At 37.8% G+C, this 24235-nt stretch overlaps 2 protein-coding genes and 1 long non-coding RNA gene across 3 annotated transcripts; 1 reads left to right on the top strand and 2 right to left on the bottom strand.

Annotated features, from left to right (window-relative positions):
* Window positions 1–258: 258 nt before the first annotated feature.
* LOC121952731 (glycerophosphodiester phosphodiesterase domain-containing protein 5-like) lies at window positions 259–11853 on the bottom strand. Its single transcript, XM_042499546.1, has 12 exons — window positions 11770–11853; window positions 10064–10282; window positions 9607–9710; window positions 7364–7457; window positions 6492–6551; window positions 5444–5542; window positions 5260–5353; window positions 4287–4432; window positions 3792–3874; window positions 2970–3120; window positions 1635–1859; window positions 259–807 (listed from the first exon to the last, which is right to left on the bottom strand). Exons 2-12 carry the CDS (start codon window positions 10235–10237, stop codon window positions 259–261), a joined length of 1779 nt encoding a protein of 592 aa, XP_042355480.1. The 5' UTR covers window positions 10238–10282; window positions 11770–11853.
* A 4689-nt stretch (window positions 11854–16542) lies between these two features.
* On the top strand, window positions 16543–21465 carry LOC121952572 (aquaporin-11-like). Its single transcript, XM_042499336.1, is given in 4 exon segments — window positions 16543–16944; window positions 16947–17364; window positions 18038–18154; window positions 19850–21465. Coding segments are annotated over 4 exon segments (819 nt in total). The 5' UTR covers window positions 16543–16770; the 3' UTR covers window positions 19960–21465.
* Window positions 17312–24102, bottom strand: LOC121952573. The gene is made up of 4 exons (XR_006106455.1): window positions 24058–24102; window positions 22435–22593; window positions 19767–19930; window positions 17312–17377 (listed from the first exon to the last, which is right to left on the bottom strand). It is a non-coding gene; the product is annotated as an uncharacterized LOC121952573 (long non-coding RNA).
* Window positions 24103–24235: the final 133 nt, after the last annotated feature.

Raw genomic sequence — 24235 nt, 5'->3', positions numbered from 1 at the left:
GTGAGACCATGGATGATGTGGGACTGGGAGAGGCTTTGTGTTGGTTGCAGACCAAGCAGGCCTTGACAAAGTCACGAGTGTCCTCCTCCAGAGTTGGCCACCAGAAGCGTTGGAGGGGGACATCATGAATTCACTGGGAACCAGGATGGCAGGAGAGTTCGGAGGTGTGGGCCCATTGCAGGACGTCCAACCTCAGGGCTTGTGGGACGTATAGGCGCTGGGACCAGGCAGACCCTTGGTCGCACTTCTCACTCTTTCCTATATGTCCCAGGTCATGGTGGCAGTTCTCTCAGCAGAATCCTCTCCCTTCTCGAACTGCAAGGAAAGGGCGTCAGGCTTGCCGTTTCGGGAACCTGGATGGTAGGAGAGAGTAAAGTGGAACCAGGTGAAGACTAGGGACCAGCGGGCCTGGCGGAAATTCAGTCTCTTGGCTGATCTTGGTTCCTTGGTGCCCTCCAGCCAGTGCCACCACCCTTCCAGCGCCACTTTTACCACCAGCAATTTTCTATTCCCAATGTTGTAATTTATCTCTGCGGGTGACAGTCGCCGACACACAAAGGCGCAGGGGTGGATCTTCTGGTCAGAGGCTGATCTTTGGGATACCACGAAATGGCACTCAGGCTCAGGCATTTGGAGGATTGGCACGGAGGTAAACACAGACTTGAGAGTCTGGAAAGCCTCCTCAGCAGCAGGGGTCCACTGGAAGGTGAGGGCGGTGAGTGGGTGAAGCAGCAAAAGAAGTGAGCGCCCCTGAACCCTGCTGCTGCTTAGGCGAGAGGGAGGAGCCAGAGGAGCCAGAGGAGCCCCCTTGGGAACAGACAAGTGGTGGGCGATGGGGAACCCCCTGACGCTTCTGGGGTTAGGGTTACTGTATGTCATAGTATAATATGCCGTCAAAAACACTATAAAAACAATATATAATATGGTCTGTTGTCCAAAATACCACAAAAATGTCATGGTATAGTATCCAAAATACCACAAAAATATCATACTACAGCATGTCCAAAATACCACAAAAAAATCATACTATAGTATGTCGTCCAAAATACCCCCAAACAATCATACAATAGTATATCATCCAAAACGCCTGAAAAATGTCATAGTGTAGAATGTTTTCCAAAATACCATAAAAATGTTATACTATACTATGTCAGCCAAAATGCCACAAAATATCATTATATAGTATGTCCTTCACAATGCCATGAAAATGTCAAACTTAAGTGTGTCTTCGAAAATACCTTAAAAATGTCATAGTATATTATGTCATCCAAAATACCATAAAAATGTCATAATATAGTATGTCATCCAAAATACCATAAAAATGTTTTAGTACTGTATGCTGTCAAAAATAGTGCAAAAAGGTCCAAAATAGCAAAAAAAAGTCATAGTATAACATGTCATGAAAATGTTTACAAAAAGTCATAGCACAGTCTGTCGTAAAAATGTCATTAAAAAGTCACAGTACAGTGTGTCATAAATTTGTCGTAAAAAAGCACGTCATAAAAAGTTTTAAAAAGTGGATTTGTTCTGTATGTCTTAAAGGAAACACTCTTTATCTCACACAATCTAAATTCATAAACAGAACCACAAGTCAGTGAAAAACATACAGAAGGATTAAAGGACGAAGTACTCACCTGTGAGGAGTGAATGGAGGACTCGTTCTGGATGACCTCCAGCGTGCGTTGGATCCACGTATACCTGTACGGGTGACCTCTGGGCGGTCGGTAGAGGTCAAAGATCACCAGTTTGTCTCTCTGAGCTGCCAGCTGGAGAAAGGCCTGCAGGCTGCACACGGACTGCTTTCCTGCCTGTACGCGGTCCTCTGCACCCAGAGAACCCGCTGTACCAAACGGATTGTGCTAAAAGAGGACAAACATCAATAACCAATTAATACTGTGACATAACATGCAGGTCATAATGTTCTTCAACTGCCAGCTGATTTTGTGTTACTGCTGCTGTGATGAGGGATTAACTGCCACTATCATCTGTACAAACAGCTGCCAGTGTGTCAGCGCTTTGTACTTAATATCTCAACTCTACTTTTAAGGGTAGACTGAAGACCTTCCTCTTTGATAAAGATTATAATTAGGGCTGGCTCAGGTTGCCTGGACCAGCCCATAGTTAGGCTGACATAGGTTTAACCTGCTGGGGGACTTCCTCTGATACGATGAGCTCCTTTTCCTTCTCTCAATGCCGCCATCAGAAAATCATGCATGTCTGTTAACTGCATTGCCGTTTGCAAGCTTAGCTTAGCCTCAGTAGTTTAGCTTAGCCTTACATGTGTAATAGCCATGTGGTACTGTCACTACCTGGGGCTCGCGATTACAGAGCCTGGGTCTGTTGAACTGCACTACGCTAATCCTGCTGCCTCTCGGGAGCGTTCCTGCTCCCTTGTTTCCTAGTTTTCCCGGATCCTGGCCGTAACCTTGGCTGTGCCTGACCGTGGTGATAGCTGTGCTGATGCTGCGACCCTGCCTTTGGTTGTGCTCGTGCTGTGGCTGTACTGATACTGTACTGTACTCCTACCATATTCACTGTCATGCATCAAAACACCAAGACAAAAAGTTGTATGTGCAAATAAACCTCATTGAATTTTCTACATTACTGATGTATTAGATAATTATATCCACAATTAATTGATTAAGTTTTGGGAAACTAAATTAGAATTCTATATTAATTATTAATATTTTAAGACAACAGACAAATGGAATTTGTCTTAAACCCAAACATTAAATTATTCTGCAGTTTTGGACATTCAAATACTTGTCTGTGAATCAAATAATCATTTTTTAACTAACTATCATTGTTTCAGCTCTTTAGTTCATCCAGTGAAAATAATTGTACAAAGTCTTCTGTGGCTCTGGAGAGGCTGTGATGACTCTGAGGAAAATAACTCCTCCATGAGCGGTGACAAAATCTAACTGTCTGCATTAAGTACTGCAGTAAATTTTACACTGTACGGGACTCACAGAGAGGAACCAGGCCCCGGCGTTCAGGCTCTCCAGCTCGTCCCAGGTGAACATGGCGGCCGGGGTGTCAGTCCGGTTGGGGAAAACCTGGTTGATGTTGGTGGTGCGTCGCAGTGTGTAGTCATGCATCAGAAATGGCACCCCATCAACGCTACAACCACAACAAGACAACAGCATTAATTAGTGGAATCTCAAAAGTATATCGAACCTTTAGGGCCCGCTTTAATATTACACACACTTCTATCGCTCCACGCTTTTCAAAATCAAGCTTTAAAAATGATTTTACATTGATATAACTTTTTACTTTTATTGAGTTTATTTTTTAAACAAACATCAGTCCTAATCGTGATCATAAAATATTCATTTATTTTCATCATTTAAATGCCAGGTTTTTGTCATGATGCCACAATGCTTTAAGATGGAAAAAATACTAAATAACAGCAACATTGATTTATATTCATTATTATGTTTTGTGTAGTGTCAAATACACTCACACAGCTCTGCACACAAAATGCACTTTTCAAAATCAGGCTATAAAAAAAATATACATACGTTAATATTATTTTCTTACTTTCATTGAGCTATTTTTTTTTCCACCAACATCAGTCCCAATTAGAAATAGCAAGTATTTATTAATTTTCAGAATTTTAAACCTTTAAATGCCAGGTTTTTGTCATGATACCACTATGTTTTTGGATGGGGAAAAAAACTTTTTTTTCCATTATTTTCAATATACTACATGCAATGTAGATTTTTTGTTATCACAGCCTGGGATTTGGCAATAACTTGTGCCATTTACTGTATATTCAGCTGCAGACGGACCTGATAGTGACATCCGTCTCCAGACCTTCACTTCCTGCCTCCACAGCCTTTTGAAACGACATCAGTGTGTTTTCTGGAGCAAGCTGCAGATGGAGATAATCAATACACCATCAGTACATTCACATGCAGGAGGCGCAGCAACTTTCAGCTGTAGTGAGTACATGAAGTTACTCTTTCAGTCAGGAGTAAAAATATTTTGCAGAACTAAAGAGGGAAGCATTGTTTCTGGGCTCCAAACAGTCAGGACAGGAAGGATGTGACCACTGTTGTATCAAAACACCAAACCCACATACAGTATTTACAGAAAATATTTAGCGTCACACTGTTTTGCATGGGATTTTGTCTTGTATCAAGACTTAATTTGTTTAGGTAGAGTAGCTATGATTAATGGATTATTCTATTAGGCAACTGACCGAAAATGAATTGACAAAAAAACAATCAGACTGACAGAATCATGGGAAAAAAAACGTGGGTGCAGTAAGTGTTCCTGCTCACCATGGGTGCTCCTCTGTGGCCGAAGAGGGCCGGCGCGGGGCCAAGGGTCCCCTCCTCTTTGATACAAGGAGAATACAAACCGAGGGGTACCAGGTAGAGGGCGGACAGGATGGCCAGGTAAACCGTCATGATCAGGCCCCGCCTTACTGAAAGACAAAAAACACTGGTTCCAATCCTTCTAACATTAAGTCATCGGATATGGTAAGAAGATCTGTTTTATTTCTGAATACTGTTTTACTTCAGGATTTTCTTAAAACAATAAGGGAAACTGGTTCAGGAAATCTACTTTGCATGTAGTGTACTGAGAATAATTCAAATGTGTTTTCTTGTTTTATCTAAAAACATAGTGGCATCATGACAGAAACCTGTTATTTAAAGGGTTAAAATTCTGAAAATGTTGAATATTTAATATTTATGACTTGGATTGATGTTGGTTTAATAATATAAACTCAATGAACGTAGAAAATCATATTCATGCATGATATTCTTTATAGCCTAATTTCAAACAGTGCATTTAGTGTGCAGAGCAGTATGAGGGGAGTATTTCATACTGCATGAAAAATAATAATGTATAAAAATCAATGTTGCTGCTAATCACTGACATACCCCAGACTGTGAAAATTTAAAAAATCTACTTTGCATGTAGTCTATTGAAAATAATTCATTTTTTGTGTTTTTTTCATCTTAAAACAGTGGCATCATGACAAAAACCTGGCATTTAAAGGGTTAAAATTCTGAAAAATAATGAATATTTGATGTTTATGATTAGGACTGATTTTGATAAAAAATTTAACTCAATGAAAGCAGAGTAATAATATATTTTTTAAAGCTTGATTTGGAAAAGTGCATTTGTGCGCAGAGAGATATGAGTGTGTGTGTAATATTAACGCAGGCCCGGAGGGTTTTTGTCTAAAAATGGTTTATTGTTTAAACATTATCACAAAATTTATGCAAATCAAACTGTGCACCTCACCTCTGCTGTTCATGCGAAAGAAATGCAAAGCTATCGGCCAAGCCACCGCCGTCACAAGTAAGACTCCACCCACATGTAAATAAGGTGCAGTGACCTGTCATCAGGACACAAAACAAAACCTGGCGTCAGGAAACCGCACTGAGAACAAGTGACGGCTGATGAGGAGGAAGAAGAGGAGTCTCACCTGGAAGGAAAGCAGTAAAGTCTTCCATTCTTTACTCCACAGGTCGGATAAGACAGCCGTGGCTACGATGGAGAACGTCAGACTCACCAAAATCCCAATCTGACAGACAGGAAACACGTCATCTATACAAAAATGTTTCTCAGTTATGATTTTGCGCCAATTAAGTTATTGCTAATTAATGTAAAAGCAGGATTTCACTGTTGTAGTTGGTTGAGGTGGAGCTCATTTTGAACCTTCACAATGTTTTTTAACACTCACAATGTTTGTTTATCCAACAAATAGTCCAAATAAATTAACAAAGTTAAATGAAAAAAACACATTTTAATATTTGTGAAGCTGGAACCATGAAATCATTTTTGCATGAAAAAGTAAGAAAAATAATTTGAAGATGTTTGCAAAAAAAACACCAAAGGTAAATGTATTTCCATTTATTATTATAATTTTTAAGCATTTTTTTGTCATTTCTTGCTTTTTATTATTATAATTTGTTTTACTTTTTTTAAGATTATTTATAGTGCATTTCAGCCTTTATTAGATAGGACAGATCAATAGTGTGAAAGATGGGGAGACAGCAGGGGTGACATGCAGCAAAGGGCCTTGAGCGGGAATTGAACCTGAAGCTGCTGCAGCAAAGTCACTGCCTTTAATCATGGGGCATTTGCTTTATCCACTCAGCCACTGATGCCTGAGGAAATGGTTTGGCATTTTTCACACATTTCATGTTAATCTCTGGATCATTTCTTCTTTTGTTCTCTCCATCTTTGCTGAGCAAGTTTTTTGTGAAAGGCATTAAAAGCCTATCCCATACAGACGCCTGTCCCAAATATACTGTAAACCTGCTGAGTTCAGTGATTTAAACAAATAATAGCTCGGGCTATTAATTTAAGTTTAACCATATGTACACATCGAATATTTGGTGTTTGTGATGAGCGTGTAGGCGATCCATTAGAAAGCTGCGGTAATCTCTTCAAACACAATACTTTAAATACATCCACTGATTCTCTGGTCGCTGTGAACGCTGAGTGTGTGAGAGACAGCGAGCAGTTACCTTGTGACTCCAGTGTAAATAAAGCTTCTGGCCCTCTGACAGCAAACACACAGCCAGCAGCTGCACAGAAGAATAAAACACACACAAATTAAATCTGATGGGTGGCAGTGAGCTAATTTTTATAGACGTCTGTCTTCTACAAGCCAAAAGATCTAAAGTGTAAAATTGGAAAAGCGCCCAGAGACCAAGCACAAGGCATTTACTTAAGGAAATGTCTATGTGTGTTTCTTTGGAAAAAATTACATACACAATAAAAGATATACAAGAATGGTTTCAATGTATCTGACACATTTATAAGATATCTCGGGAGCAAGGATTTATCTTGAATGTTGGACGTAACTGGGGAAGCATATTTACAACCTCTGCAATAAAACTCATTTAATCTTGATGTATACAAAGTAAAGTAAAGTGATGAAGGACTTGTAACAGTATGTCGTATAGTACCCACAATGTAATGTGTGTGTGCGTGCACTGTTTTTTTTTCATAATGTTGAAAACTTAATAAACAGATTGCTGAAAAAAAAATCTGATGGGTGATAAAACGTACAGAGTTGTAGTAAAACATCTACAGCATTCACAGCACAAAATGACCCTCACACTTCAGTACATCCTGTACAGAGATACACAGATATAAGATAAGTTTTGTTTTTTTTTGTTGTAAACACTCACATGACTCTGTTGTATTTAACTGCATCAGATTGTAGCTCAAGTTTAAACAGAGCCAGGTTAGACCGGTCTTTACTTTCAGTGCTGAGATAAGATAATCGCCTCCTGCCTCTGGCTCCATACTCCTCTATGCAAACTGATAAGATATTAAACTTACACAAATCAGCTAAAAACACAAAAGCCTCGGCGTTGTGTTTGTGCCTCACCATGAGTACAGTGATGTAGGTGAAGAAGCCTGCAGCGATGACCAGCAGCACCACAGACCAAGGAAACCAGAAGCCCAGATTCCCAAAGTTAAACCTGCACAGCACAGCCAAAAGCAAAAACAGAGTTAGTGACTTTAACCAGCATGACCCCAGACTGTTTATAAAGACTTTATTTACAGTCTATGGGCATGCCACAATAAACCAAGATATACAGTGTGAAAGCCAGTGGGTGCAGAAAGCTCAAATAGTATAAAGATATCATCAAATAAATTCTAGTTTTCAACCTGGACCCCAATTTCCCATGTTTTTGGGTCAAAGTGACAAATGGAGCCAACAGTTTTTTTAAATTGGCCCAGTATTGAGCGAGAGGGCTGCAGCACATGGCCTATTTCTGCTCATTAAAATATTATTTTAAACCCCCCCCCCCCCCGCCCCCGCCGCCAGACTCCATTTAGAAAAACACTAATCCTGGCGTGTATATAGTCAGCATATTTTCCATCTAACTGAGTGAATTAAGGGTTCATTTCACCCAAACCAGATTTGGTGATTGTTGGAACAACAGAAAGACTAACTCAAATGTTTTTTTCTTCTTTCGGAGTTTGAATTTGTTTGTGTCGACTTTAAATGAAGTGTGTACTAACGTGATAATATGACAGTAACGGAGCGGCTTCGTCATTAACAGCAGGCAGCGCAAACACACACACACACACACACAAACCGCCGCTGCGCCTCTGGCTGCGGGCAGCGCGCACACACACATACACACACACGCCACATACTCTGTGTTCCTCTCCGTGTTAACAAAAACCTACAACAATAACTTTTCCCCTTTCTTTTTTTAGTAGCAGCACTGAGGGTGTTCACACACACATCCACATAAACGTGACCACTGTTATGCGTCATGCCTCCACTATCAATACAGGCCTCCGCCGGATTCTTATAAACACACAATATTCACATCACGTTATCATAGAGTGCACTCAGTCATTTTACAACTATCGCTATTGTGATATGACATGCTATTGTTTTTGCTGTGCATTATTGTAATTCCGTCCTGGAAGAGGGATCCCTCCTCTGCCGCTCCTCCTGAGGTTTCGTCCATTTTTCCCCCGTTACAGTTTTTTTTGGGGAGTTTTAGTCGATGTAAGGGTCTAAGGACAGAGGAATGCTGTACACTGTAAAACCCTCTGAGGCGAACAGTGTCTTGTGATAATGGGCTTTATTATTAAAATTGACTTGACTTACTAGACGCTGTAAGTTCACCTGTCGTGGTCCATTTCTGGGGTCGACTGGCGAAACAGAGCAGAGCTGTTTCCGCAATCAAAAAGAGCGTTCTCGCGCGCTTACCAGGTAAATGACACGCCCAGGGGGAGGGGCTAAGAGTTTAAAAACGGGCCATCTCGGCCAGGTAAGAGTAGAAAAAAAAACCCAAAAAAAAACATCACACTATATTCCACCCCTGTATGTTATCCTTTATTAGGTGTATTTATCTTTATTTTATGTATTTAAAATAAAGATTAGTTTTCACCTTAGGAGGCCAGCACAATAAAATTGCACCAACATCAGTTTTTTTTGACTATTTCATAATTTTTCACATTTGTGAGGAGTCTGTGGAAGAACCCCGTGACAATAACTTTATTTAAATAGAGTCTGGTGGATTTCAGGATAGCGATTTCAAGGCTGTTTCTAGCTAAACGAAAAGGATCTTACTCAATAACAAAAGGTCTCCCTCTGTAGGGATCCTTTCAGTTATGTTGTCAGACACTTTTAATAATCTGAGCCTGCCAGTGGCAAAAACAGGCACTTTAAGGAGACATAAACTGACAATGCAGATTGCCCAGAGAAGTTACATTGCAGCATGTTTGGCTGCTGTCGGCTGCAGCCCTCTCACTCAAATGCTGTTCCCATTATTCTTTTAGACTCAAAAATGCAAGGAAATATAAGGTTCGGGTTTAAAAATACCAAAGTTAACCCACTAATAGACCTTAATTGTCTCAATTTTGTGCTTCTACTTGTATGTTGAATATTCTTAAATGTAATTAAATAGCACATCTGGAGCCAGGTAGTATAAATTAGTTTAAAGCACAGAAAAACTGTACACACAGCACACAGAGTAGGACAACAGAGGAAAAGGTGCTTATTTTTATCCTGGGAACCTACGCCAATCTTTTCATGTGCACTGGTTTCACACGTACTGCACTTTCAAACCACACCACAATAAATGCAAGTGTTACTCAACCCACCAGTCAAAGTCATTGTAGTCATTCTTTGCTTGCCCCCAGAAGTAGAGAAACACCAGCGTTAAGCAGAAAGCCGTCACCAGCAGAGCGAAGCTGACACCTTCCAGCTGTTGGCGGCAGAGAAAAACATTATTTTATTTTCTTGAACTACCCTTTAAAACATAGCTCGTGTTTTTCTCCATTGCCTTGTTTCCATGGAGATGGACTGATCTTTGATCTCTACAGAGAGGTGGATTCAGTCAGGAAATCCCTTTAACTGAGACTGTAAAAAAGTCTCATTATGCGCCGTTTATCACAGCAACAGTTGAGTAACAGATAAGCATTAAGTGTTTTTATTGTCCTGCCTTGTTTGAAAACTATTTCTATCTGGTGACTTGAAATTGATGGTCACTCGTGTAAAAGATGCTGAACTTCAACCTGTATTTATATGATCCAGATGTGTACCAGCTAGTAATCTGACCTTGTTGCAGCAGCAGTCTCCCGGCTGAGTGCAGCTCCGCTCGTAGCGTCTCCACCGGCAGCCGTACAGACCGGCCAGACATGATACTAGCGGCCGGTGCTCGTAGCGCCGCAGCAGTTTTGCACGGAGACCACGCAGCCGGCCAAATTGCAGCTGGGATAACGTGGACGCCATGGCTCATACACACTCTGATACACCCTCCATTTTGCTCACACACACCTGAAACACAGAAACACAATAATTTGAGAATCATTAATGAAATACCACAAAACTCCCAGTGTTACTGGGTCTACTTTTACTCACTGCAGAAGTAAATATACTTTACTGCATTTGTCTGACAGCTTTGTTTACTTTATAAATTGAGATTTTTGCACAACCCAAAAGTTCAATGGCTGATCTACCGAAAGGCAACACAGGCAGCTTTATTAGGGCGCGACCCAGAGGGGGAGCCAGAACAGGCTTGCCCAGGGCCACCAAAGGTGCTAGGTTTGGCACTGCAAAAATATTATATCCACAACGATTGCTTGATTATTCAGATGACAAATTGTCAGAGGGACAAAAACACTGACAGCAGATTTGCATAAATCAGCTTGATTTTTTTGGAAAAACATGGGAAGAAGTCAATGGCCAACCTAACAAGAAATTAACCTGAAATTTGCAACAGATAAGTTTACGGGAAAGTTACTTGAAAATTAGCAACAAAAAAAGAAAGAACATTACCTTAAAAAGTGCACAAAAAATGAATAAATACATAAAATAAAATTATACATATGCTGTAAAATATTTTTAAATAAATAATTGAAAATTTTTGTTTTGGTTTGTTTGGTCCTTAATCATCAGTTCTCTTTACATGTGGCAGCTCTTGAGCAATTCAGTTGTGTTTCGGGTAATTGTCTCGCTGGAGAACCGAGGACAGGTCATCTTGATAATGGAAAAAGATTACACTTTTTTTGCAAATCACTTGAAGGTAATTGTGCAACTTGGAGCATGAATCAGCTTGGACAACCTGGTTTGTTGCATCTGTAAATTACAGTAGCTTTAACTTAGCTTAAACTGCCTGATGTGAAAGACTATAAACTCATATTTCACACCAACAAACCAAATAAAAAAATAACCTGTTAACATTTTTTAAAAAAAATCTATGATAGCCTAAACCAATAATAAAGCATAACAGTACTGTTTGCAAGCTGTGGAGAACAAAGCTGTCAGTTGTGTCACAGTTTGCATTGAAGGTTCTCTTGTATAGAGGAAAGCCTATGCAAAATATAATATTTGAATGCCGTCTTATTTACCGGCATAAACAGAACTCACTATAAAATCAATACCCTGTCGTTACGGTGGTAAATCCGGCACACACAGGATCGTCAACGTTTCATCTAATTGTATTTTCAATTTGCAGATACGTTTTTCAGCATCATTCATGTATTGCATATGAGCCGAACTATAGTCTGCATCCTAGTTGTTTGTAAACATATTTTTATATGTGTAATCAGCTGTCTGTCTTGGCGAGCAAGCGCGATAATTGGAAAATGACCGATTTTTATAATGAAGTCTGGTGGTGCACTCAACAACAGAACCTACTGAGACCTGGTTAGAGCTCGAGCAAAAAGCGGATCATCACCAAATACACATCAATGTCAAAACACGTTTAGTATGTTTAAATTTACCGTATAATATTATAATGTCAACATGTGAAGTTATTCTACCTCCAGGTCGGTTCTGCCTCCCGACGGACGGCAGAGAAGAAGCCGCAGTGCGATGTTCGTCCTCGGTTACCCGATGAGGAGCAGGTGGCCTCTGATGTGGCGGTTGTGTGAAGTTAACCACATTTACTCATACGGGTGCCGGAAACTAGAGGAAAAAATACAACACTAATCTTTTATTTTCTAATTTCTACGGCGATTTATAATGGAATATGCTGCAGAGATACTATTTGAAAGGAAATGCACAACCATTTTTAGTTATTTTTTTCTGAAATTGTGACTCAATATCTAATTTTCATTGTGAAAATGTAAGACTCAAACTAAATACAACAAAGACCGATTTATTTTGAAGTTACCACGGAAATGAATATAGCGTACATTTTGACTTTCTTCACATAAGATCCTGTTGTTGCCCGACACCTCTGTATCACCGACCGCCACCTGTTGCCACAGTGATGCAAACACACTGCAACATTAGGTGAGCTCAGGTCAAGATTGATTAAAATAGAATTTTTTTTTTTTTAAATCAACAACATAAATTATGCAGAAGGAAATTTTGTTTGCAGACAGGCAATAAACACACAGGTCAAAGAAAAACTGGTGACAAAAGGCAGCAGCACCTATTACAGCACAATAAAACATAAATAAGATTTTTTTTTTTAATTATTATTATTATTATTATTATTGATGGATGCCAATTCAGACCAAAGACAAGAAAAACTGTAGAGTAAATGTATGTTATAATAAAGATTTTACCTGGAGAAATAACTAAAAGTCCTAATAAAAAGGCTGGTAATTCACTTAACCTGGAGGCTTTGTTTTTGTCTAATGTTAAAAATTGATTAACTCTGCAATTTTTAATGTGCAACACTCACTTTACTGTGCACAACAATCACAAAGAATCAGTTGTTGGCAATTAAATATCTCCGTTTTTCAGGCCCCCTTCAACCATGCTCATTAAATATGTTACAGATAGTCTGCATGTAAGAAAAAAATTAATGCAGTGTTTTCCAAACCTCTCCTTGAGTAAAACTTAGCCTGCAGGTTTAGGATCTGCATGTTTAGGACCCTGCTCCAAAACACAGCTGACAGGTAGCATTTGAGGAGAAGTTTGGGAAATGCTGATCTAATACATAACATATAAAGAATGAAATATACATGTAAAATATAAATGGACAGTGATTGCAAAATGAAGTAAATATATGCATAATAACATGTTACATGTATCATTATGCATACACATAATGGGAGTGCAGGGGACACACAATTTTTAATAAATTGGCAGAAAAAACGGTGTAAACAAAAAACAGAACAGAGGAAATTCAGTGTTTGATGTTCAAAATTTTCGGATGGAGGACCTCCAGATCTCCTCCAGCTTCACTTCAGCCTGTAACTCAAATACCAAGAATTCCACACACGAGAGCAAAATTAAATATTTACACAAAAGCTGTAAAATACTGTATGTCAGAGCAGAAAAAAGAGGTAAAGCACATGCACTAAGCTCCTTCAAGATCAAAATACACCTCCCCAGATCAGTCTTCAGGACAAAACTGTAAAATCTTAACAACTACCAAATGTATTGACATGAAATGTGGTACAGGCATTCATGCTCCTCTCGGGATGATTTACAATAACTTTTAATTTCTCCACGTTTTTGTTTGTGGCCAAATTCTTTCAATACCAACCACAATCCCATCAGCCAGCTGTGCTGAGCAGATATTAACCTGCTAAAGCGCTAAACTAAGATAATAAACATGGTCAACATTACAACTGCTCAACATCAGCATGTTTTTATTGTCAGTGTGATCAAGTACAACCTCACAGAGGCACTCTGTCTTTTCTTCTACAATTCTATAACATTCATTTGTTAAACTTTATCTGATATTATATATTTAGATTATTAGAAAATTCTGATTAGAAATACTTACATTTTATGCCTTGTCACACCAGAGTCATGCCAATAATACCAACGTTTAAAACAAAACTGTTAATTTGTGCCATGGTGAAAATTTAAGCATCAAGGTATCCAAATTCGGCAAAGACATACTGATTCACAGAAATTATTTTTTCCAAAAATGAAACAACAACAAGCCCCGATGAATAATATCCAAAAACTCCCCAGAAAAAAAGCTGTGGGTCTCCTAGTTGCCCTATTTTTCAGCCACTTGTTTACATTTTGTCGTTTCCTCCCGTGCAAACAGCCGAGGGGCTTCTGCTGGTCTGTCTGCAGCTGCAGGAGGGACTCACCAAAAGTTTATTAAATAATACTTGCACACAGGAAATAGCAATCGCGGCCTGTTCCCAAATTCAAGAGCAATGCTTTGGTAAGCAATGGATTATTACAGCTCAAAAGGAAAAAAGAGGAATAAAAAAGGTTGCTTCAAACTCTTCCTCCTACGTCCTCAAAATGTCTGAGTTCTGGTTTAAGGAAACTATTTCTGATTTCATTTTGAAAATATGTAAAGAAAAACATCATCTCAGAGACAAACATGTCAAATTATATTTTAGGGATGCACGATAATATCAACACATCATTGATAATAGCCAACAAGCTGATTTCTGATGATATCACAAATCAATTTTGTTTGTTTTTTGGGGGGGTTTTTTAGGGACAAAGTGAACATTTACAAAACATCAACCCTGAGAAGTATTTTTCTTATTTTGCACAATAACTGAATATTACATACAGTGAAAAACATTGTATTTTTTAAATCCAACTGCAAGAAAAAAAAAACAAAGAAGAGAAAAGAAGAGAAAATCAAAAATAAACTAAACAAAAACAAACAAACTAAAAAGTGAAAATAAAAAACAAGGCAAGCAAGACTTGGAAAAAATGCAAAAAATATTATAACTAACAGTAGTTTTTGTATTTATAATAACTATAGTTATTTACTATAATATATTATATAAGTTGTTTTCTCCTTATTTTTCTTTTTCAAAAATAACTTTCTAAATATAGTAATTCCTTGCCATTTGTGGATAATTTCTTACCAAATCGCTCATTGCCTTTTCCTCATGTTTTTGAGACAAATCGCACCAGTTTGCTAAGGTTTCAAAGGCTTAACATCCTTTTTTCGTGTGCTGAAGTGCAGAATCAGTACAGTAGAAAGTATGTCACAGTCCAAACACTTTCACAATAAAAGCTGGCTCTGTGTGTGTTGTGCCTCCTGCTGCTGTCAAACTGGCACTTAAGTGTCCTGAACTGAGCTCATTATGGAAAACTAACCGGGTCAAAATTAATCTCCTTATCCCTGCTGTTCATTGTTTTAATACAGTTTTATAAAACCAACCAGCATTTTTAAAGAGAAACACGTTCAAACTGGATGCTGCTGCTGGATGTTAGTTATTTACATTTACTATATTGGCACAAATATATATATAAAAAAACAACATTTCACAGGTGTAAACAGACACACACCGGCAGGACGGCGTTCACGTTTAAAGCACCATAAATGGCATTTGCAACAGTGTTTTATAAACAGCTGCAAATATAAAATTATACTTAAATATCAAATGCCAGGGGGAGAAATTGAGACAAATTGTGACCTAGTTGGCTTTCTACAGTAAGCTGTGGTCACTCCCAGGATGTGTGTACCGCCCCCCCACAGGCACGAGCGTCAAGTCTCTCACAATGAACAGTATTTCCTGAGACAACTTCCAAATTAAATCTGGTTACAATAAATTTTAAACATTACTGCCTACGTGTTGAGGAGGAGATTCAAAGGAATCGTTTTAAATTAGTTGTATTTTTATTCCACATTAGTTACTCTAAAGATTCAGATTAAAAATACAAACTATACACCAACAAATAAATTATGTATTATTCTACATAAAGATAAGATTTAAAAGAAGAAAAATCCCCATTTTTACCAGCTGCAACATTAATGTACACATTATTGCATCAGTAATTATAATTCAATAATATATTATTCTGTAATGGGCCATTCGGCATCATAAATAATTAAACTTTTAATGCTAATACTTTCGTATTTATTAATCTATTTAAAGTGACTAAAAGTCGTAACACAGGCATAAATCAGAAGCTAAATTATTAAGCAAACTGAACAGTGAAAGGCAAAAGGACCAAGGAAATACTAAAGGAAATGGCTCTTTTAAATGCCTGATGAAAATCTGTATTAATTCAATTTGTGAATCCAAGTCAAATTCAAGGAGTTTTAAGTACTTTTTCAAGCACTAATTTTTATTTTCAAGGATGAAATTGTTTTCTCCACAACCATCTGTTGCAAGAGAATTGTGCAAATTCATAAATTAATCAAACACATGCTACCAGGGTCTGTACTTATTATTAAAAGTGATTAAATTATTCAGGAATGCAAGAAGTTTAAAACATTTATGTGATACATATAATACAATAAAAATCAAGAAACTTCAAACACTTTAAAAACACCTTCTACAAACCTAAATATTGCTACTTTAGCTTCAGTTAAAAATTGGAGTCCTACATGAACCACCACTATTTTATTTTTGGGGCGAATTTACCTTTTTAACACCTTAAAACCTTGACAGACAAATAGAAATTCTCTTTCAAAAACAGGAAGACAATGAGCAAAAAATTACACAAAATAGCTACCTTAAAGTTACCTTTAACCAAAATAATTATTTTCGATATTTCTCGTTTTTCTTCTAATTTTCATTTCATTTTTTCTTGTCAGATTTTCATAAATTTCTTGCAGGTTTTTGGACATCTCATGCCAAGTTGCTCATTGGCTTTTTAGCCACTTTTTTTTCAAAAAGAAATCAGAGTTTCAAAAGTTTAAACACTTGTGAGAGGCGTTTTTGATTTTGATCCAGGTTTCAAAGGGTCTTCCTGCAGCCTGACAAATTCCTGACTGCGCTTTTATTTTGTAAAGCTTAATCGCCGTGCTTCCTGTTTCATGGTGCACCGTGTGAAAGGAGGGAAGTTTGGTGGACTGTGATACTTAAAAGTTGCCCCCATCAGGAGTAACTTTTTGGACTCAAAGGTCGGTGTGAAGAGTCGGCGGTATGACTGCCCTGTACGTTTCCGCGGCGGTGTTGGGGGCTGCGCTGCTCCTCAGCGAGGGGATCCGCCGGACAGCGGCGCGGCTCTGCCCCGGAGCTCACGGGATTTACCTGCTGGAAGCGGCGTCCACCTTCCAGCTCTGCTGCTGCACTCATGAGCTCAAACTTCTGGGTGAAAAACGGCGCAGCTGGAGCCGCCGGTCGGCCTGGCCCTCACCTACATCATGACGGTTATCCACTTGTCAACTTTCCGGGGGGCGACGTGTAACCCCAGCGCGGTTCTGGAGAGAGTTTGCCGCGGCAGCGGCAGCGTCAGGGCGGCCATCGTCCTCGTCGCCTGCCAGTTCGGAGCTGCGGTCGCCGCGCAGTATTTCGCAGCATCCGTGTGGTCGCTGGGTCTCTCAGACGTCCACATCCGGCACCAGAGGTTCGGGTTTAGATGTTTCGACCCCCTCGGCGGGACTCTGCTGGAGGCCGCCGCCGTAGAGCTGGGCTGCGCCTTCGCGGTCCAGGCTGCCGCCATGCACATCCACAAAGTGGACGAAAAACTGCGAGTTCACTTCATCGCCGCCGTGATCACCGCGCTGGTTTACGCAGGTGCGTTTATTACCTGGTGGTGATTCAGATGTTCATGAAACCGTTTTAATTGTATTTTTGAATACAAACGATTGTCAGGTTTTATGGAATAAAATAAGATAATTTAAAAGATAATACATTATTTAGAATACAATAAAATGATAATTTAACCATTTAAATTTTCAAAAATTAAATTAAATTAGATTAGTAAATAATTTAGAAATTTAGAATAGAATAAAATACAATAAAGTTATTTAAAATAATGTAGCTAATACAATTATTTGAAAGAGTACAATTATTTAAAATACAATAAAAGACAATGAAATTATTTTTAAAAATAAAGTAAAACACAATAACCAAACATAAACACTAATCAGTTAATCCATGATTGATTGAGTTATTGAAAGTGCACTTTTTTAACATGATCTGTTTTTCCTAATTAATTCAAAAACTACAACTAACTCTGGCTCCCTTACCTTGGTGTTTATTAGTGTGCATTGTTCCTGAAGCACATAAATAAATTACACGGTTCATTCAGGAAACTTAAGGAAACACATTATCACTGAATTTCAGACCACTGAAATAATGTGTTACAGTGCTGTGTACTTTCAGACGACAGGATATCGCAGAGCACAGAGAGTGGAGCCACAGCTCATTTTTGACCCTCTGCTATGTCTCACCCTCTTGTGTGTAGGTGGAAGTATTTCAGGAGCTGTCTTTAACCCCGTCCTGGCCTTCTCAATCCAGTTCCCCTGCAGCGGACACACCTACCTTGAGTATTGCTTTGTTTACTGGCTGGGACCAGTTTTGGGTAAGGAGCAGAAGTGATTGACTTTTGTGACTTAAGACAGAAACAGATTTGTTTTCTCCTGTTTCCAGTCTTTGTGCTAACTGAAGCTTTTATTTTACATGAATGGCTAAAAAGCAAACGAGCTGGTTGTCTAACAACAACTTCCAAGGACAAAACAATAATAAAACTGAGGTGTTTTTAGTTTTGACTGTCTCACTGCTACTATCACCACTTTACGTCAGACCACACCTCGCTCATGCTCAAAGGCTAGCAGTGTTGTTTAAAATATGAAGATGGATGTCCTCTGTCATTTAGTTATTTTTTTGTTTTTAAATGAATACTTCACCCACAAAATGTTCATTTCTATATTAACTAATCATCAGGTGTTTCGTTGAACTTGTCATGTCTCTGCATTGAACGAAGAATCCAAAAACAGAGAAAATTCTTGATAAATTCAAGTATATGGGGTCCGCATTTCACAACAGCAAAACTATATCAAAACATCTTTTTACAAACTCTCACACAACTCGTGCATTATAATCCAAGTCTCATTTATCCAGTCATGTGCTCAGAACTTCCCAAACACGCGCACTTTCACTGAGACCTTACTATTTAAAACACATCTGCATTTCCAGTCTCACACACGGAAAAGTAGCGCCTCCGGGCAAGCGTGTGCGTTCAAACTCTGCTTGATGGAAAGTACGAGCAGAGTTCAAACACTTGCCCATGGGTGCCACTTGTATGCGGAGGTGTTTTTTGAAGGCTCCAACAGTCATGAAATTCCTGGAAAACTTGAATCTTGATTTTTGTTTAAAATACGTAAAAAAAAAACTAAAAAAACAAACATGTCTGAAATTACACAAATACATTGCATGTAATATCTAGTGCTGCACTGTGTGATAGTTGATTGGATCCTCAGTTATCTAGCCACCAAAAAAGGGGCCTGGCTTTGCACAGTGTCCTCTTCTGTCTCTCGGGTCTTTTGGTATATGAAGCTTTTGGACTTGGCAATGTCTTATTTGTGAGTAAAGCACGAGCAAGCACCTGCCTGGGAAGTACATGATTTTAGTCCTACCGCTTTTAAAATACTTAAAAAGGATCATGGTAATGAGGTAAAATATGGAAAAGTTTTGAAAATGTATTGGTAAAAATGTGTGGGAGCCCTGGTTTTAAATATTTTTTTTTAGCACAAACACATTAGTTTGACTGGATAAATGAGACTTGGATGACACGATACGACAAGAACATGCTTCATTTCAACATTTGGAGGAACGAGTGAAATGGTGGGTTTTGGGTGTCCAATTTTGAGCGTCAAACACTTTATTTTCTGCCTGTTCGTGAAATTTTCTGCATCAATTTTTATGGTGAAAATGTCTTTATTTTCATCAAAATAAAAGTCCTCTGCTACTTTTATGTTTGTTTAAGGGGGGTAAATGCACTTGTTCTGGACACAGAGGGAGATGTGTTGCCCCAAAATCTTCACCTATGCTGCAATAGCTGCGAAAAGTTTCTAAAACTGTAAACACGGACTAATATAAAATATATTATTAATTTCAAGAAAAACCAAGTTTTCTTACAGAATTCAATGAAACATGGGGTGAGTAACTGATATACAGATGATAATGATTCATACCTGAAATGTCTTTGTTGGAGCCTTATTGGCTCCTGTATGTCCACCAAAGTCTGACGTCCTGTGTCTTCCACGTGTGTCCCCAGGCGTGGCGAGCTGCATCCTGCTGTTTGAGAAGATCATCCCCTTCCTCTCTGGAAAGAGCACGACTGAGCCGGAGGTCCCTGCTGTCCAGAAACAGAAGAAGACACAGTAACAGCAGTGGTGCCAGGACAGGCCAAGTCATGAGTTTGTGTCTTAAACGTTTTGTCCCATATGTCTGTGTGGATAATAGCAGTTAATACCTATGATGACAAACAAAATATATTGCACATATTGAAAACTTTGAAAAACAAAACAGGGATTTAGCTTTTTTTGGCCAAATTATCACAAAAATCTGCTTAAAAACCAGAGAAAATATCATGCACTTAACAAAAGAACTTGCCTCAGAATCTTCAGTATCAAAAGTAATCCAGTGGTAGCTACATAAAAGGGTACAACGCAAAAAGAGACTGCTAATGGCTAATTTGGCATCCTTTTAATGCTGCTGATAAGACACAATTAACAACTGCGGCTGTGTTTGAGGTGGTATTACAAACTATTTTACGTGCCCACCTACACACGGACATGGTACCAATCACACTGTGTTACTGACAGTAGTCAGAACCAAAACTTCATGCCAGTGTTATAACTTTAATCTCAGTGTGACTTAAAAATGACATTTAAATAGTTCTCATAACAGATTTAAGGATATGTAAGCTAATACATATACAGACATAATTTTTGCCAAATGTTTTTCCACATGAAGACCGTCAATAAGCACAACACTGTAGAAGAAGCTTTACTCGTTCTGTAACTGTGACTGTAATTCACTGCAATAATCACTACTTTACATTAATACCTCGTCAAATGAAAAATAACCTAAAGACAGTTGGATACGCTTTGGTTGCATGAAAATATTGAAACTTTGAATGCACACAAATTAATCAACGTGCACACAGATGTAGAAGAAGAATATACCGTAAGTGGTTTATATGCAGCGACACACTGCAGCCACTTATCATTTTCTGAATGCACTTTGGTTGATTTATGAGCCATTTTTATTGTCACTGCATTTAACTTTTGCAACTACACCGCGTGGGACAGAGGACATCTCAATGCCAACAGTTCAAGTGTTCTTGAACAGTTCTTTCAAATCCTAAAATCCTGGGTCTGTTTTGCACAGCAGCACAAGAATTATAATTTCAGATGTTTGCAATAACACCAACACCTTTCCAGTACACTTTTTCTGTAAACATGGGAACTGGATTTCACTTTTTTCCTCTTAAGTTTAGATGACCAAAGCTTTGACTGTCTGCTCAGTCTGTTTTGTGGCATAAATGACGTCTGCCTAAGTCAAGCTTATCATTTGCTGTTTATATGAAATGTGGATAAAGAGTTAAAAGTAAACTAGTGTAATATTTGTATTGGATAATGTTGGACTTTTCTGTGAGCCAAGGACAAATTAATGTACAACTTAAATACCTCTAGAGTCTGTGTGATAATAGTTATAATGGTATGATTTTTTTAAGTTACAATGTAAAACATCAGTTTTTCACATTTCAGACTCAATGTCTGTCAGCACAGTAAATCTTTAGACAACAGGTTTTGTATAGTGCTGTTTAAATGCATTTGTAATATCGTGTGAAATATTTTGATTAAAAGCATTTGTTTTATAAAGCTACGCATTTCATGGTTGTCATTTCTTTGTGTTTCTCAAGTTCGTTCAAAGGCAAGTGTGTTTTTGGCAGCATTTGTTTGTTAAGCCTTTGAAACCTGAGCACATTGGATTGTTTTCTTTCCAAAAAGAAAACTGGCAACTTGGCATACAATATCCCATAAAATGCAGGAAATTATTAAAAAGGTGAAAAGAAAATTACTTGGAAGTTTTTTGAAAGGGAAAATATTTTAATATTTTTTTTAAATAATTGTCACAATTATATAAATATTTAAAATAAGATTAGGGAAAAATATATATTTATAATGTATAATTTATTATTATTTCTATTTCTATTTATTTATTTTATCCCCTTTTTTAGGTCATTTCCTGTTGTTTTTTTTTTTAATTTTTCTTTTTTTTTTTTTTGCTAATTTCTTGTATCATTTTACTAATAGCTAAATGCTATTCTTTCTGTGTCTTTGAGAGAAATTAAACCAATGTGCCAAGATTTTAAAGGTTTAATGGAAATATCTGATATTTTTTCTTTGTGTGAAACATTTTAATAAATGAATGCAATTTTTATCAACAAAATCACAAAACATGGACCAAATGACAGTTCAATAGTGGTCCTCTGAGAGGTTTGGATAACACCCAAAATAAAAAGCCCATAAAACTCTCTCCACCTCCAGAGTGTTCGCCTGGTACTTTGGCCTGCGTGGTATCTGTTACACAACCTGACCTTTGTGCCCTCGCCTCCTCCCCCCTTCTTTCTTTAGGCTCATGTCTGAGTCAGCTAAATGCCAAACGAAGAGCTCCTCTGTTCACTCATCAACAATATGACAAACATGAGACCGACTCCACACGGCTGATTAACATGATTGAATCAGAGGGAACTGCGAAATGTGGCTTTAACGCTTCACTGGGCTGCTTATGCATGCTGACGACCTCCACCAGCAGCCAGAGGGAACTGTATGTGAAGCCTTTAACACAAACCTGCTGTTTCTTTAACGTGCTGCTGGTTCATCTGCTGTCGTGAAGGCTGGCGGTGACCCTGAGGCTCGTCTTGGCTCGGGTGGGTTTGAGCTCACTGCGTCTCCGCAGGTCAATCCAAGATCATCTCACAAACACCAGGATTACTGTTGCCGTGGACGTCTGTGGTTAAAAACAACAACAAATAACTTGGAACTAGTTACATGCTTTTAAGTTTCAAGAAGATGCATGCATAGCTGAAGCTTTGTCCTGTTGATATCAAATTTTTGACAACATAACTGACTGACAAACACTTAAAAATACTGTAGTTATGACCAGAGGTGTAATGCAATAAAGGCTGCAGTACTTAAATATTTTTTAGGAGTATCTGTACTTTCCTTGAGGTTTTTTTTTTTTATTTCAGTCAACTTTCAAATTTATGCCATTACATTTCCTAAATAAAATCATCACTTTTACTCCACTATATTTCCCCTTTGTACTTTAGTTACTTTGCTATAAAACAGGGAAGGAGGGATGAGGGGAAAAAAATAGGAGTGAAGGTAAAATTGGATTATTTTTCTTGAAATCCTTTAACCCTTAGAATAATTATAAATATCGTTTTCTGGATATTTTTCCTTGTTTCAGTTCATTTTCTTGCCACCTTTTTTCTAATTTCTTTCAATCTGTGGAATAATTCTTGCCAGGTAGGTCACTGAGTCACTGTGTTTTTTTTTGTTTTTTTTTTTTTTTTTTTAAATAAATCAAACCAATTTGCTCTGGTATCCCTCTAAAGTCTCCATCAAGAAAAAAAAAATCTATTGGAAAAAAAATTGTCTTTGCATTTTTTCTATGTCCCTGGGGCTATAATTATAAAAATCACTGATTATGTTTGAACAGACCCCATAGTTTCTTAAATATAGGCCCCTAGGCCTCTACCAAACAGCTGAGGCAGCCATTCATGGTAATGGGAAAAATAGAAAGACAAGACTAGGTAAAAACCTTGTAACTTGTTTTCAAAACAATCAAAATTACAAATAATTCACTGTTATAATGCTTGTAATATGTTATTATACCAACATATATCAATTTGTGATCATAGAATTAGTAGTATCACCACTGCTAGTGTTATTTCCACGCATATTTACCATTAAAATACTTTGAAAACATCTCAGAAATTTTGAAGAAAGCATACTAATATAATTTATTTCACCAAATATACAATGCACAAACATTGTGGCATTAACAAAGGTGAATATTTACTCTTTTTAGTTTCATAAAATGCAAATTTATCAGCATATAGCATCACTACTTTAACCATAAATTTACCAAATCAACTGTTTGATAAACTATGGTTTTAGAAAGTCAAACACTCATACGTATGAAATGTTTTCATCATATATATAATGGATAACATTAAATGCATCATTTAAAATCATCATTTCATCAGTCATTTCCTTTATATCTTCACAAATATTACTTTTTAAAAATGTCATTAGCTTAGCTTAACTAGCTTTACCATAAAGACCCAAATCAACTGTTTGCTGGAGGACATTTGTTTTTTTAAATGATTATTTATTTTACATAAAATTAGATAAATCTGTTCAATAAGACCTCTGAAACTACAACATGTCGAAAAAATATGCTTACCTTTGAAAATCCCACCACACAGGGCCCTCATGTCTGCAGTCTGCAGTGATTTTTAACTTCCTGTATGAGGTGAACTAAAAAAAGACGGTTTAAAGACACAGGGACACCTAGAGGACATTTTGAGTCACTATATTTTAATAAAATATGTTTTAAATTTACTCAAGCAGTTAAGCAGGAT

This window comes from Plectropomus leopardus, chromosome 13 (assembly GCF_008729295.1).
Source record: "Plectropomus leopardus isolate mb chromosome 13, YSFRI_Pleo_2.0, whole genome shotgun sequence".
Classification (NCBI taxonomy): Eukaryota; Metazoa; Chordata; class Actinopteri; order Perciformes; family Serranidae; genus Plectropomus; species Plectropomus leopardus.
This window is presented reverse-complemented; position numbering and strand designations above follow the sequence as displayed.

Bases quoted from the DNA above. Each gene is read 5' to 3' on its own strand.
- LOC121952731 (XM_042499546.1), bottom strand. From the start codon at position 10,237: ATGGCGTCCACGTTATCCCAGCTGCAATTTGGCCGGCTGCGTGGTCTC. The intron at 9,711-10,063 runs GTCAGATTACTA...TGCCGCCAACAG, and splicing joins GAGACTGCTGCTGCAACAAG to CTGGAAGGTGTCAGCTTCGC. The intron at 7,458-9,606 runs GTGGGTTGAGTA...TGTGCTGTGCAG, and splicing joins GACTACAATGACTTTGACTG to GTTTAACTTTGGGAATCTGG.